At 35.9% G+C, this 14,986-nt stretch overlaps 1 protein-coding gene across 1 annotated transcript in view; it reads left to right on the forward strand.

Annotated features, from left to right (window-relative positions):
- Positions 1-7,075: 7,075 nt before the first annotated feature.
- The window catches only part of LOC139978415 (protein dead ringer homolog), a 36,185-nt gene continuing 28,274 nt past the window's right edge, over positions 7,076-14,986 (forward strand). Inside the window, exons 1-2 of the mRNA XM_071988629.1 lie at positions 7,076-7,742; positions 9,042-9,644. Coding sequence (XP_071844730.1) covers positions 7,704-7,742; positions 9,042-9,644 — 642 coding nt within the window. The 5' untranslated portion in view covers positions 7,076-7,703. The remainder of the gene's footprint in view (positions 7,743-9,041; positions 9,645-14,986) is intronic.

A 14,986-nucleotide genomic window follows, 5' to 3' on the forward strand; every position in this document is an offset into this window, starting at 1 on the left:
AATATCTTTGGAACGCTCCTTAAAGGTTAAATTGATAGCGACGTCGTGCTCCTATAGGTGTTGACCTTGAAATTACTGTTAATCTACTTGTTTGATTAATAAATTCTAATAATTCAACCAAAACATCTTCTTTAAACATGTTATGAACAAAAGATCACATATGGATTACATTCAACGCTAAATGTTAACTTATGAAACGGGAATCAATTTTGATGAGCTATCCTTTATTTATCACTTTGTCATTTATCGAATGATTTGTAAATGTACTTGCTTATGGATCCAAAGTTTGGAAATGTCATTATAAGCTTAAATATGTAGCCTACCTTACAACAGTATTGCCATATATATAGCCTATATTGTTACGTACCAACTTACAATAGTTTGAACCACAAGAATAGCTAACTATGTGAAACCTTTATCAAGATGGTTATTGTGACTATTTGCGAAGGTATATTCCCCCTATAAAAACAAAAATGAGAGAATGTAAGTTATGCGGCCTCACAAGGCCCGCGACACAGGAAGGGGCATGTGACACGTTTACACCCATCTGCCTATAAGCATAGTATTGACGTAAAAGATTCAGTCAGTATATCAAACGGGCATCCATCTAGATATCCACCAGATGGGCACTTTCTTTATTCTGCTGTCGGGCCCAGCAAAATGAAATGTCGACCAGTCCAGTAACGTCACGTAGGCCAATTGGAATTTTGAATCATTAAATGGGCCCTTTAATCGAATATCTAACATTCCGGCTAGGTCGGAAACTCTGAGTGTAACACACTCCACCACCGACCACCGCCACACATGAGACTAGAACTATACTGTGTATGTGCCTATACCTAGCTCTGACATCGTCCAATACTTGTGAATAGTTCCGTAGTTGCACACTCAAATAAGGGTTGGATTAAGCATATAACCTGGCACCTGCAGGGCTATACATATGGCCGTTTTGAGCAAGTTGATCTTTATTCTGTTACCAACGACGTGTGGGACACTGATTACAAACTCTTCTCGGTAATAGACCCACCCGAAGCTGCGGTCCACAGAGGAGTCGGGCCGGAAACAATCTAGGCGCACCTACTCCTACTTTTTTTCAGAAGCTACAACATCCAACCCTCAGCTTTTCGATGGAAAATATATAGACTATTATAACTTATGTCCTCATTGACAAATCCGTACTCTTTTCCTTTGATTTTCCACGTTGCTACATTTTGTGCAACTATAAACCCAACCCTGTTTTAATATTATTATAAATGAAAATTATTAGCTACGACAACACACAGGAATAAGCTATATATGCCATCATCTGCATACCTACAAATTACATGGTACTATCCTTTGGCCACTTAACAACTTAGCGATGTTGTATATATCATTGACAAAACAAAGGCTAAACTCAGACGCCAACATCTACAATATATATATATATATAGTTGTTTAACAGTTTTCCGTTATTCCTATATATATATATATATATATATATATATATATATATATATATATATATATAATTGTGATTGTATAGAATTGCAGTCACTCTAACCTTTGTCTACATATCATGGTATTTAATTGTCCATGTGTAGTTGGGGAAGTAGTTGACTCCGATGAGTCATCATGTTAACTTAGTGAAAAGTCCAATACAGAATGCTTGGCGCTCAACAGTTAAAAGCTAATTATCATTAGTTCACACTACACACGCCACAGTTCCAGAAACCGGACTAATTCAACTTTCATACTCCTGACAATTTCCTTCCTTAGATTTCGCAAACTAGCAAAATTATATAATAACTTTGTGGTGTCTTTCCTATAAAGGCTGGCCTACCTGTGGTATTGGTAAATATCACCGTGACCGTCATAGAACCGGTGTGACATTAGTAGAATCTCCCCGGAGTATTTTAACCCGGGTGTAATTCTTGCCATCTTATGGCAGTTGTTGACAGTTAACAGTCCAATGTTGTGTAATCACGAAGATGGGTAAAATTACTAAGACGGCACAGTATAGTCCATTCCCCTAGCAGACGCTTTCTTGTTAGGAATTGAGTCTCTTGGTATGATTTCAAGTAACTTTTTTTTTTTCAGGTGAACTGAAAATTGTTTAGAGAATGGCAATGGGACCAATGTAACGTGTGCCCTCTTATAGCGGTCGGAGGAACTTTGAAAACTGCTATTGGTGTTGTACGACTTCCAGAAGCTTCTTTTTAGCCAATTTATGCACATATTTTAAAGTGATAATTATATATATATATATATATACATATATATATCAATATATATATATATATATATATATATATATATATATATATATATATATATATATATATAAATGTTTTTTATTTGGGGGGGGGGGGTGAAGTGCATCATAATACTGAAATTGTGATCATTATTGTGAACTGCATATTCGCTTAATGATTATATTTGCATATATTTAGCATATTGCATTTACTTTCCTCGGCTACTAAAATTAGTATGATGCTTTCTTTAAGGCCGCTGTCTATACGTTTGGTAATCACTTTGAATTTCTTCAAAATGAAATGAATTATATAAAAGTTTGTACTAAATGTTTATCTTCCCCCATCCCTCATCCCCCCAACCCAAGCCGTACCCCATCCCACCCCCAGTTTTGTAACAAACCCTGAAAAAGACCCCTTCGATATTAACGAAAACAGCCCCACTTGGGAAAGATGTATTCTTTCCATTTTTAGTAATCCAGAATACCTTTTTACTTAAATTATAATTTTAAATTGTTAAGTGTTATTTAAACAAGAGTCCCGTTTTTTTAAACTTATGAAATCATGAAATTAAATTACATGGATGTGTTATAAACTGGTTCGAATATGCACCGTCTACCATCCGTTTAGTATGTATCCATTTGACACCAGATAGTTTAACTGTTTGTGTGCGTTCCCATCTCCAGCTGTTGATTTAGGTCGCCGGCTTTTGGAGGTAGTACTCAAGATATATCTTTGCCTATAACACTCTTTGGTGTTTTGTTTGTTTACGATGTAATTACAAAGTCGGTACGTTTTGCACATTCATCACATCTGAAAACATGTTGTCGTGCTGTGCTGAAGAACTTTATCAAGTCTAAATTCCTTCTGTCCCTTTAGCACACTTGGGTAAAGAGGATATTATATACAATTGGTTATATATGTTCTAAACTAACCTATAATACCCCACTGGATAAATTATTCGGGGTAGGGAAGGGGGAGTTTACACTATTACACCGGCAAGAAATGGAGTTTCACGAAGGGGCGCTGTACAAAAAGTGAACCCTCGGCTTGAAGTTGGATAACTTGCATTTTCCGGTTAATCTCTTTATGCAAGAAATATTACAGTGCACTTGCATTTGAACTTTGACGCCACGTGCAAGTTTTCTCAATGTAGTCTCCTCATACTTTTCGGACAGGTTGTTAAGATGCCAGAGAAATAGACGCCATTAATCTTCTGTGTGAAACTGGGCTTTGTCTGGTTTTGTAGCGAGGGAGAGAGAGTGCACTCTGCAACATTGTGCGTATAGGGCATAGGGGCACGTTTAGTGAAAACCCCTGCAGAAGTGTCTTCTTTTATAAAAAGGAAGTGATCAAAATTTAAAGTGCGGGATTAGTTGCAAACTGGTGCTAATACTGCAATTATTTTAACTACATTTGACGTATACGACTTTCTGCACGTGTGTTATAGAATGTTTTCATCATCATCATCATCATCATCATCATCATCATCATCATCATCATCATCATCATCATCATCATCATCATCATCATCATCATCATCATCATCATCATCATCATCATCATCATCATCATCATCATCATCATCATCATCATCATCATCATCATCATCATCATCATCATCATCATCATCATCATCATCATCATCATCATCATCATCATCATCATCATCATCATCATTAATAATAATAATAATAATAATAATAATAATAATTATTATTATTATTATTAATGATGAAAATCAAGCTCCATTCGACTCGCGCTACTTAGACTGAATGTGTAAAACATTGAAACATGACTTGTTCAGATATATAAATATATATATATATATATATATATATATATATATATATATATATATATATATACATATATATATATATATTTATATATAAACATTTAAATATATATATGTATGTATAAATATATATATGTATATACATATATACATATCAGGGCGTATCCAGGATTTTCAAACCGGGGGCGCGAATTACTATCTAAGCGGAGCGCCACCATCGGTTGGCGCGCAGCGTACAAGAAAATTTCGGGTTTTGATACCCCCCAGATCACCGGAAATGGCACTTTTCGGCCTTGAAAATGACCAACCAGATGTACACTTTTGCCTGAGAACCAAGTATTTCCCAATAGTTTTTTTTTTCCATCCATAACCATTTTGAAGATTGTCACCAGTCACACATCATGTTCGACCTCATTGCATGTCCTTTGGATCATTGCTTTTGTAGGTGATTCTACGTCGCGGCCCACAATATCCGACAGCCCCACTTTTGAAGGTTTTAAGCCCATTATTTGTTCAGAATTTGAAAATTCACGTTTCTCGTGAATGAACTCACTTCAAAACGTACCCATAATGTTGCAAAAAATTCATCTATGGACAACCAATATATAAAAACCTCATTGAACCCTAACAGACCGGCCAAAATTGCACGAGTAGAGGAAGTATGATGAAGAATGTTGGTCAGGAAATTTTCGAAAATTCAGACACAGTTAATTTATTGGTGTACAAATATTAAAACCTCTTATAACGGCTATTATAAAACAACGTTGAAGGAAATGAAACAAATACCAGATATTTCCGAAACCGAACACTACACACATAGGCGTAGGAGGCGGGGGGGGGGCTGCAACCCCCCCCCCCCCCAATATTTTTTTTCTGAAAATTCGGGCAATGTGCTAAGAATTTTTCGGGCACCTACTGAAAGAAAATAAATTGCAATACATAGCTACATCTAAAGGAAATTAATTAAAAATCATCTCCTTGGTAATTAAAATAAAGTTCTAAGCTTGGCCGACTAATTAGCCATTACTAATGTAAACAGAGTTTTGACACAATTGGACCTCCATGCTTTTTCTCCATCTACATAAGACATTTCGTTGTTTAGATGGGCATCCCGCGGTGTATTGCGCAATTTTCACGGACCGTACGGTACACGATGGCATGCGATGTAATAACCGATGCTTGCTTATATGATATTGACATTAACATGTTGAACGCGCGCAGAGCGCGCGGAAAATGTTGGTTATATTTTTCGGGCAAGTCGTTACAGCTCCCCAAATCAAATTGGTCTCCTTCGCCTTTGACTACAAACACAGACAGTTTTGAAGCTGTTCATCCTGGAACGCCATTTTCATGCTCACTTATATGATTTGATATCTGCTGTTTGCTTTACAAATTCGAACAGGCGCTTAGCGAGGAATTTGCCAAGGGAGGGGCGAAGTCTGTAGGCAAACTATCTAAGCGTAGCGCCATCATAAGTTGGCGCGAAGCGTACAAGAAAATTTTGGCCGAAAATGCCTCCCAGATCGCTGGAAATGACACTTCCCAGGCCTTGTTAGTTGTATCTAAGCATTTTCTATTTTGAAATTACTAGCGATATCATAAAAAAATATGCTCAGGGGGGAGGGGGGTGGTCGCCCCATTCCCGAAATGCGTCATGTTACCGACGACTCGGTCGAGTTCGAGACCAGCCACAGTTGGTTTCATAGCACAATTGTACAATTGTTTAAGGCGTCCATACACACACGAGCGTTATGATAGACCATATATAGTATATATATATGTATAGATACATTAGTGAGAGAGGAAAAATGGAAACGTCAAAAATGGATTTGTCGGTGTAAGGGGTAGGGTGAGGTGCACGCCCCTTCCGAAATCTTCGATTCGTCACTGGCTATCCTGTGTATATAATAGGGATCAGCGCTGTAATGATGTCACTGTTTCTCTTTCTCTTCCCGGTGTCTTGGCGTTTTTCTTTTACTCCCTCCTTTTTTTCTCTTTCTTCTTTTTCTTTTCCCTTCCTTCCTCTCCCCCTCCTCTTTTTTCCCCTCCTTTTTCCCTTTTTTCTTCTCTTTTTTTTCTCTCCTCTTTTTCTTACCCGGGGGGCGCCCGCCCCCAACGCCCCCCTGGATACGCGCCTGCATATATATATATATATGTATATATACATGTCATTCTAAAACCTAACAGTTATTCACCCTACGTAAAATATCATTCATGTTCTGTCTCTGTGAAGGATCCCTCGATCCTAGGGATATACAACAACGAACGGCATCAAGTTTAACAAACAATTTTAATTAACTGAATTAATATCGCATTTAACAGATACATTATTTCGAAAGTAACATCTTACTATAAACACAGAGACGGTACTGACAACCAATGCAACATTTGGTAACTTAACTTCGCTCATCACTACTTCATAAATAGCAGACCCACGTACGGACCTTCCCTTTCTCCCTTCCTTACGTGAGAAGATGATAGTATTACGTGCCGCGAGGGTGCCTATACCACTATAACTTCATGAAATGTCACAAAAAAAAAAAATTGATATTGACGCAACTGTTTTTCATCTAAACGCCCAAAATTAAACTAAATAAACTCAGGATGGTGTTCAATAAAATGATCCACTGTTTCAGAAAACGCGCCATCCCATAAGAAAGGGAGAAATTTGCAGACCGTGCGCCCAAACAAACCAGGAAACGTTTCGGTTAAATCTACTTTAGCTAGACTTTCCTACTTCGATAGAGAGTTATGTGCGGAGAATTATCACGGTAAGTATTACATCAACTGAAAAAAAATACAACAAATGATTGGCTAACTGTTGTAGTAGGCGGCTGTAGAATTCAACAACACAGGACTACTACTAATAGAATCAAATTTTGTTTTTTCAATGTATCATTGGCCTTCTAATGACATCCTTTCAATTCAAGCACAGACTATATATTGCCTTGTACGAAGGGAAGAAGTGGGCGGTAATAATCAACGAGTTTAAACCACGCCCATATCGACGTTTATTCTGGCCTATAACTTTCGTGATTGGTTTGATTCGTCCTCTTATAAAATATATCCATTCTCGGTGTTGAACTTTCTTGAATGCGCCTAGGGCAACAGTTACTTTTCGCTTCTGTCATAGGTGCACATACCGATGTCATTGCAGTTGGCAACATTTTTGTAGCCAAATTAAAGCGAATAAATATACAAAGTGTTGTACCTTTGTGGGAGGTTTCTTGATCAAAATATATTTCAATCTGGACATTCTAACGATATCGCTATAGGTGTAGGATAGATCCAATACCGGTGTGAATCAAGAACTTGCCACCGACAAATTTTCCGATGTTTTGTTCTATAAAACTTTCTTATCGGTTGAAAACAGAAGCACGGGTATTTCAATCCTTTAATAATATTGCTGTATATTGTTATTCAGTCCGATTCGCTTACTAGACTATTTCCGGACTAAAGGGACAGTGTTGCCAATTACCCTTGTCAGACCGTCACATCGGCCCGCTTTACAGGTATTTTCAACACAATTTGAAACAAGGTAACCAGCCACTTCACATTGCAACGTCGGACAGCTGACATGCCTTTGCCGTACAATTAGATTTCGTAATTTCTCATAATTGGATGAAGTGAAAATACGTTTTCAGTTGTATAATCTCAAGGAAAAAGTTGTCGTCATGGAGCCTAAGATAGATGGATCAGAAGGTGGACAAGTTGTAAGTTTCATTTTTCTTGTAAACTTCTAATTTTTCGAAATATACCCGATGCAGTTCACTGTGCGTAACATCGGTTACTATGTTGGTTCATTTTTAACATACTGTAGCCTAGGCCTAAATTAATTTCTGCAAATGACCTAACGCAAGAACTACAGCAACTCAGGCTAAGGTCGTCTCTCTCGTACAATATAATAATTGTTAGGCTCCACTAGACGAAAAATTGCGGTATCTAGCTGTCGCTAGTATGGACCTTCCAATTTAATTTTAACCAGAAAAAGGACACGACATAATTTTATGGTGAAACTGAAAAATTGGTGGAACGAATGCGAAGCCCCATACTTCTCAAAATCTGTACTTACGGTAGACTGAGTGTTCAGTAGGATAGTTTTTAAAACCACTGTAATTTATGGGAATAGGCCAAAAATGTACTCACTCATATTCAAAACGTTATGATAACATATATTCCATAGGCCAAATATTGTAGTAGGTCTTACTAGTAATTTGTGTGTTAAAAAAAAAAGCCCCGGTCGCATGCCTAATAAAGTAATATTATATATAGTAAATTGGATCCAACTTTCTAGACCAACTTTGTTCTTCAGTTGTTCAATATAACTGCAGGCCTAACTTTAATCTCTATTTTGAAAGAGAAAATTCAAAAGAAGAAATTTAAAGGAACTATAGATGAACATTGTTTTCTCTTCACCCCCACCCACCCACCCCAACACCACCCTCCTCCTTTTTTCCTTTCTAAAATATCCCAGTGTGTTGAAGGTAAATTACATCTTATTTTTGGATTGTTTTGTGAATATAATTGTAATGAAATTACACGAAGCCATGATATGTAATATATATGCATGGCTGTTACACTGTAGCTACACTGAACTAGCAACTTGGAGAAATTTCAATTTTTGTTGCACATGTTGGGAATAATAATTGCTAACATAATTTGCATAATAATTTTCACATCTATTAATTTTCTTAGTTATAAAATACTGATTTAAAATTATGGCTATATGTGTACCAAAATCTGCCCTACGTTTTTGGATTTGTTTTTAACAATTCAGTAATATTTGCATAGTAAACTACACATTGTAAATTACTTTTAATGACCTTTAATTTTTGAAACTGCATACATTTTTTTCAGTTTAAACATAGCATAAAAAGAATAGCAGCCATCTCACCCTTACTTGTTTACCCTTCCCCTTTAAGACAAAAGAGTCAAAAAGGAAGGGAGGAAGGGAGGGGTTGACTGATTGAGGACAAATTTTGGATTTTTGCTGTTGAATGTTTCTTTTGCAGACCTACAAGCCAAGACCAATATATACCAGACCATCTTCAATGCATCCCTCATATCGATTCCCATACATGTACTGTTACCAAAATGGTATTGGTGACTACCTCAACCATTCCGGCGGTGAATCCGACGAGGCAGTCGAAGAAATGGAAGTCCAGACGGAAAGAAGATACCGTCATTCAGATAAATACAAAACAAGACATCTAGACAGATATATAGACAGACAGAGGGATAGAAATAGCCACAGACTCGCAGACGAAGATCACAAAGAAACGGAGAGAAGAAGCCCAGAGAGTCCTTCCCGACTTTCTAGAAAGTCGACAAATTTATCGAATGATCACGAGAGACCGAGTCAGTTAGAACTGAGAGACTCGCCCACGAGGGAGCCAGAGGTAGCTTGCAACGGAGAAAGCAAACTTGCTTCAATTCCCGAAGATCTAACCACAAAGTCTCCGAGAACATCACCAAATTTGTCGTCGGATCAAGGGCATGAAAAGGATGCATGTGACCAAAGTACCGACGACGATGAAAAATTGCAAGTTGATCAAGAAGGGAATGATGACGAAGAGAGGAAATCAGAATGGTCGTTTGAAGAACAGTTTAAACAGGTACTGTAAGCAACATGTTCTTTGAGTTTTAGTTTTTTTTTCCCTGCTATTTTTCTGTCTGTCTCTCAATATTTCCTTTTTTCCACAACAGTACTTGAGAACCAAGGGAAAACAATAATAACTCAATGTAGACCTCAAAAGAATAAAATTTTCCCAATAAATGGATTTATTTGACAGAAGTTGAAGTCCTTAACAACTGTGAACAATTTGTATAGTGAGAGTTTGCATCCAGGGAATTAGTTTTGATAAGTTTATCTATGCCATTGACTTTAAGTGCATGTGTTGAATTTCAGAGCCTAGATTCTACTCCATTGTTAGCTACAGTTCAAACATGTAGTCCTAACCTACAGTATCGACATGGTATGTACATTATGCATATCCCTTTAAAATTGTGTGTAATTACTTTACTTTACAAAGGAAGAATGAAAATGAAATTGCATGATTGTTTTTTGCTGACCATACTTGGAATTGAACAAATTGTGGAAGCAAAAAAGGATTATAAACCTGACAAATAAAAAATTTAAAAAAATAGCACACGGAATTAGTATAGCCAGAACAGAAATTCAAATGAAATTTCCAACAATTTATGTGAACTTTTTTTTGTCTCTTTTCTAACAGTATAACTTTGTTTTTCAAAAATTATGTTGTTCAAACTCAACGATGAATAACGAGATAGATCCGATTTTTGCACATGTATGCAGTTACTTGAATGCACTGGAAAGCCTAAACTGTTAGTAAAAATTGCAAAGACTGTACATAGATCTGTGTAAACCGGGCTTGAGATATCTTAAAAAGTTAGACGATAAATTTCTTCTTCACCTCCAAGTTAACTAAATCCCAATCCCCTCCCTACATATATAGCCACCCATCATTCTCTCTTGTTACCCCTTCTTCATCACCATCTGAGCTCTCTGACCCCCTCTCAGTGTTATTTACATTGCCATGGTAACCTCATCAGACTCCTCCCTCTTTTAAGACCAGACCTGAGCTCACAGACCGTTTAACATTCATGGGCAGATTCAGCCAGTACACACATTCATGGAATGTTATAGTTTAAATGACATTTTTGTTGTGCATGTAGTTTAGCAAGCATGTTCTTGGTAATATTATGAAAATACTGACGTGCTGTGCTCACAGACTGCACTACACTATACTGTATGTTTAACATCAATGGAGCAATTTTGGCCATAATCCAGGTATAATATTTTGTTATGTTATACCTTTTCTAACTTATTCTGTATTATACTCAAACTTATAAGCCTGGACCGGTACTTGTATTGTAACATACAGTAATTGCCTGTACACGCACCTGTGTGGGCGTTGTCATTGTACAGTGATATAGCCAAGGTTGGAATCTAGTACTTATAACATAGATACTAGATAACATAGATACCAAAGAGCTTTGTACCCCTAGTACATGGTACTCATGCTGTTTGTGCTTGTACTCAAATTCTGATGATAGAAAAACAATATAATGTGAAAATAATCTTATAAATATGTTGATCTACTCTACCTGTACTAAAAGGCCTTGATAAGATGCCATTGTACGCAGCTGAATTTCTTTCAAACGTTGAAACTTGAGTGTCAAAAAAGTCATGGATAATTCACATGCAAATTTGTACAAGTTGCTACAAATAATCACAGAATTTCCATTTTTTTTTTTTCAACCTCACTGTTCACCTATACTACTCACTCTTTTTTGTTGTATTTTTTTTATTGTTTTTACCCAGACAACTCTGGTGTCTTTCTTCATACCTACCAAGTTTCTTTCTTGTTTGTTTTCAATTCTCATATCTAACCTGAATTCTTGCCTAAAAGGGTGATTTTCAATGTATATACATACTAACCAGAGTTTTCAAAAAAAAATCAATTCTTAATAGACTTTGAGAGGAGATCAATAGCTTGTCTATATACTCAAGACGTGACATACTTATTACTTGATTACTTAGTGAGGAGGTCTCTCATAAAGTACTTAGTGAAAGAGTATCACCTTTAATTAAACCATAGGACTGCACTTGGGTTCCTGAGTGGAGAAAGATCCCACCCTTTTGTGTAACAGTCTTCCATAGAGGAAATTGGAATCTGACAGCCTGATGACTTAATGGCATCTAATCAAATCGCTAATGAGACTTTCAGGGCTCTATTATCCGTGGTTATTAACTCCTCTCTTCAATACAGAAGTGAAGCTTAATTAAACTTAAATATCCCTGGCCTGTGTTTTGTGTTTAACAAAGGCCTGATTAACATGTATACACACACTACTAGGCATGATGCAACCAATATTAATCTTCTTTCTTCTTTTTTATATTTTTTCCCCACTCTTCTTTCATTCTTTTTTTTTATCCTATTTTTAGTTTAACCTCTGACATATGATGCCAAAGCATATAGAACTAGATTGAGAAAGTTTTGTATAATTCAAATCCTCTCTTTGGCATCGTCTCTATACAGTATTGCTATCATATTGGAACTAAATATGTATCATAAACTTGACAGACAATATTGGAAAGCCATATGTGCAAAAATCTATTTCCTTTTGGGAAGAAACTTGACAAATTTTGATTGAAAATGCATTTACAGGGAATAATTCATCCAGTATACATCGCATCACAAAATGCTATGTAGATTGATCCAGTTGCTATGTAAAGGTTTACACATATCATATACAGTTTTGTTAAGTTTTACATAGGATCCATAGGATTTTATATGGGACAAAATTCAGGTCTGCCAACAACTGCCAAACTACCCAAAATTTGAACTCTACGGTATTCCCTGATGCCATCTACAAAGATGGTCCAATTTATTTTGACAGTACAGTAAAGGGTCATAATGTTGTCTATAACTTGCATTCTTCTGACCATTGGACCTAATAAACTGAACTTGCAATTCTCGCCTGCATGATGTCTGTTTACACAAGTTCTAAATCAAAAGTTTGAACTTTGAAAAGAAGAAAATGAACTTCAAACTTTATATTTTGAAAGCAGTTTAATCAACACACCATGCATATCGAACAATTAAACTATAAGACTATATTTACATTTGACCAAACCCAGCAAAATCTAAGGGTATTCTTTTCCCCTATCAATTCATAGACATCAATTAAGAAAAAAAGAAAAAAGTTCAGTATTATTAAAAACATACCGCACGGTAAGCATTTGCCAGAATTGTATTGTTTGGAGGTTCTGGTATATAGCCAACAAGTTAACAATTTGAATACTGTTTTGATAAGCAATTTTATATAGATTTGCTAGTGCCTGGAGAGTGGTTCTGGGTGGATGAGTTTAGGGAAGTGCCCTGCAAATTCTGACAAAAGCCCAACCTTCCTAAATGCACAAATGACGCACAATACTATGAAAGGTTGCTTATTATATTTATACGTCATTGTTAGAACTTTGATATACATATATATATATATATATATATCAATAGTTATATATATATATACATATATATATATATACATGTGTAATTAAAGGTATGCTTAAAGGTCATGTACTTATAGGTATGCTAAAGGTCATATAACAGTCATACAGGTTGGCATTGAATTTCAGGCTCAGATTTGCGTTTATCTTTTTAATTGGCATGATGCCATGGGAAGTCTGCACAATTAAGTTTGCTATTTTCTGCCAGCTAAGACATCAAACGGAATATAAACTGCATGACCAGTCGCATAACAATCATCATTAAGCAAATTAGATAATGAATTCAGTACTACCAGTCCTGTTCATATCTTAATATCAACGGTCTTTAACATCACTAATTAGGCACCATTTTTCTAATTAATATTCCACTCCTCCTTCTTTTGGAGATAACCGATCTAATTTTTTGAGATAACTTAAGGCATCTGGGCAGGGACAAGTTCTGAAGTTTTTGGTTACTTTGGAAACTTTTCTAGCAATTTTTATGTCCTAATATTTTAGACCAATATTTTTGACGTTTTTTTCTGTTAGTTCAGATGTCAGTTCATTTGCCGCAATGAGAGACAAAATTTTACCAATTTAACAAATCTTTGGAAATTCCCCAAAATCTTTGTCAAATTTTATGATTCTACTTTAGACGTGACTAATATAAAGGCTTCAATAAGCTTTCCTTTTCTTGATCATAAAGAGAAATAGTGTACATTTTCAGAGAACCAGCATTTTAATTTGCAAGTTGTAATTAACAATATTTACTGTTTTGATAGATTCATCGTAGTTTTCTGTAATCCGTTGTCAGATGGGCGTTTAATTGGTTGAACTTGAAAGAACATTTTGTTGAGCACAAATTCCAAATCTATGAACTACTATAGTTTCATTGTTTGTAAAGAATACAAAGCATAATACGACAGTAGTACCTGCTGTTGCATTTCTGTCAATAAGATTTGTCGACGTGGCACTTCTATTGAAAGGAAATTCTGTAATTTAGCCTTAAAGTTGGTATCTGCAGCCTGTGGGTCGGTTAGTAAAATTAGAAACTAATTGTATGAATTAACAAGTATCACGTATCAAAAGGTTAAATTTTTACTGTAATTATTACCGTACATACTGACCAGCAAAGCTGTGTGTGTGTAATCAACTAAGGTTTCATGAAACGGAGTTCTACGAGTTCTTATTGATATACAACACACACACAGTTTATACTTTCTTGCAGGTTTTTTGTTTCTTTATTTCTCTCTACAATATTAAAAGTTTGAGATAGGCTGGGCCAAATTCTAAACAGCATCATCTAAACATGATCGCTTGAGCCTTTACAGGAATACATGTAAATAATTAGTCTTTACACCCAGCCACGGTGACACTCCCTCAGCTGGGATCATCATATAAAACTCAATAAGAAAACAAAGTCTCATATGAACATGTTTTTTTTTTTCGTTGGTTCAATCGAATGCAATCTACAGATTAGTCAAAGAAATGCTTTTAATTGAATGATCAGGAAGGGTGCTCACCTGGTGCTTACGTGTTAATTTATGAATATAAAGGAACAATGTAAATTACTGTAGTTATACAAGAGTTAATAGGATTTATAATACCTTGGATAATTAAGATTATAAATTTGGACCTGCACTGCAGCATATTATTCCAAAGATTTAGCAAATTTTAAAAGCTGAGTATCATCTATGATGGTACGTTGAATGTAGTTTGAATGTAGTTCAGCAGTGTTAAACTTATTAATGTCATATGCCTAGTGTTGTCAATAACCTGTACTGCAACAGCAGTCTAGTTCCCCATGCACACCGTCTCTAGCTCTTTAAGTCAATCAGCTCAGGATCTCTACTTTAAACTTGATTTGAATTTACTAATAGGGATGGACTTTCCTTTAATTCCCTATCAGCTCCCAATGTAGTCTTTAATTCATTCAAAGGTTTT

The sequence above is a fragment of the Apostichopus japonicus genome, chromosome 13, assembly GCF_037975245.1.
Source record: "Apostichopus japonicus isolate 1M-3 chromosome 13, ASM3797524v1, whole genome shotgun sequence".
NCBI lineage: Eukaryota > Metazoa > Echinodermata > Holothuroidea > Aspidochirotida > Stichopodidae > Apostichopus > Apostichopus japonicus.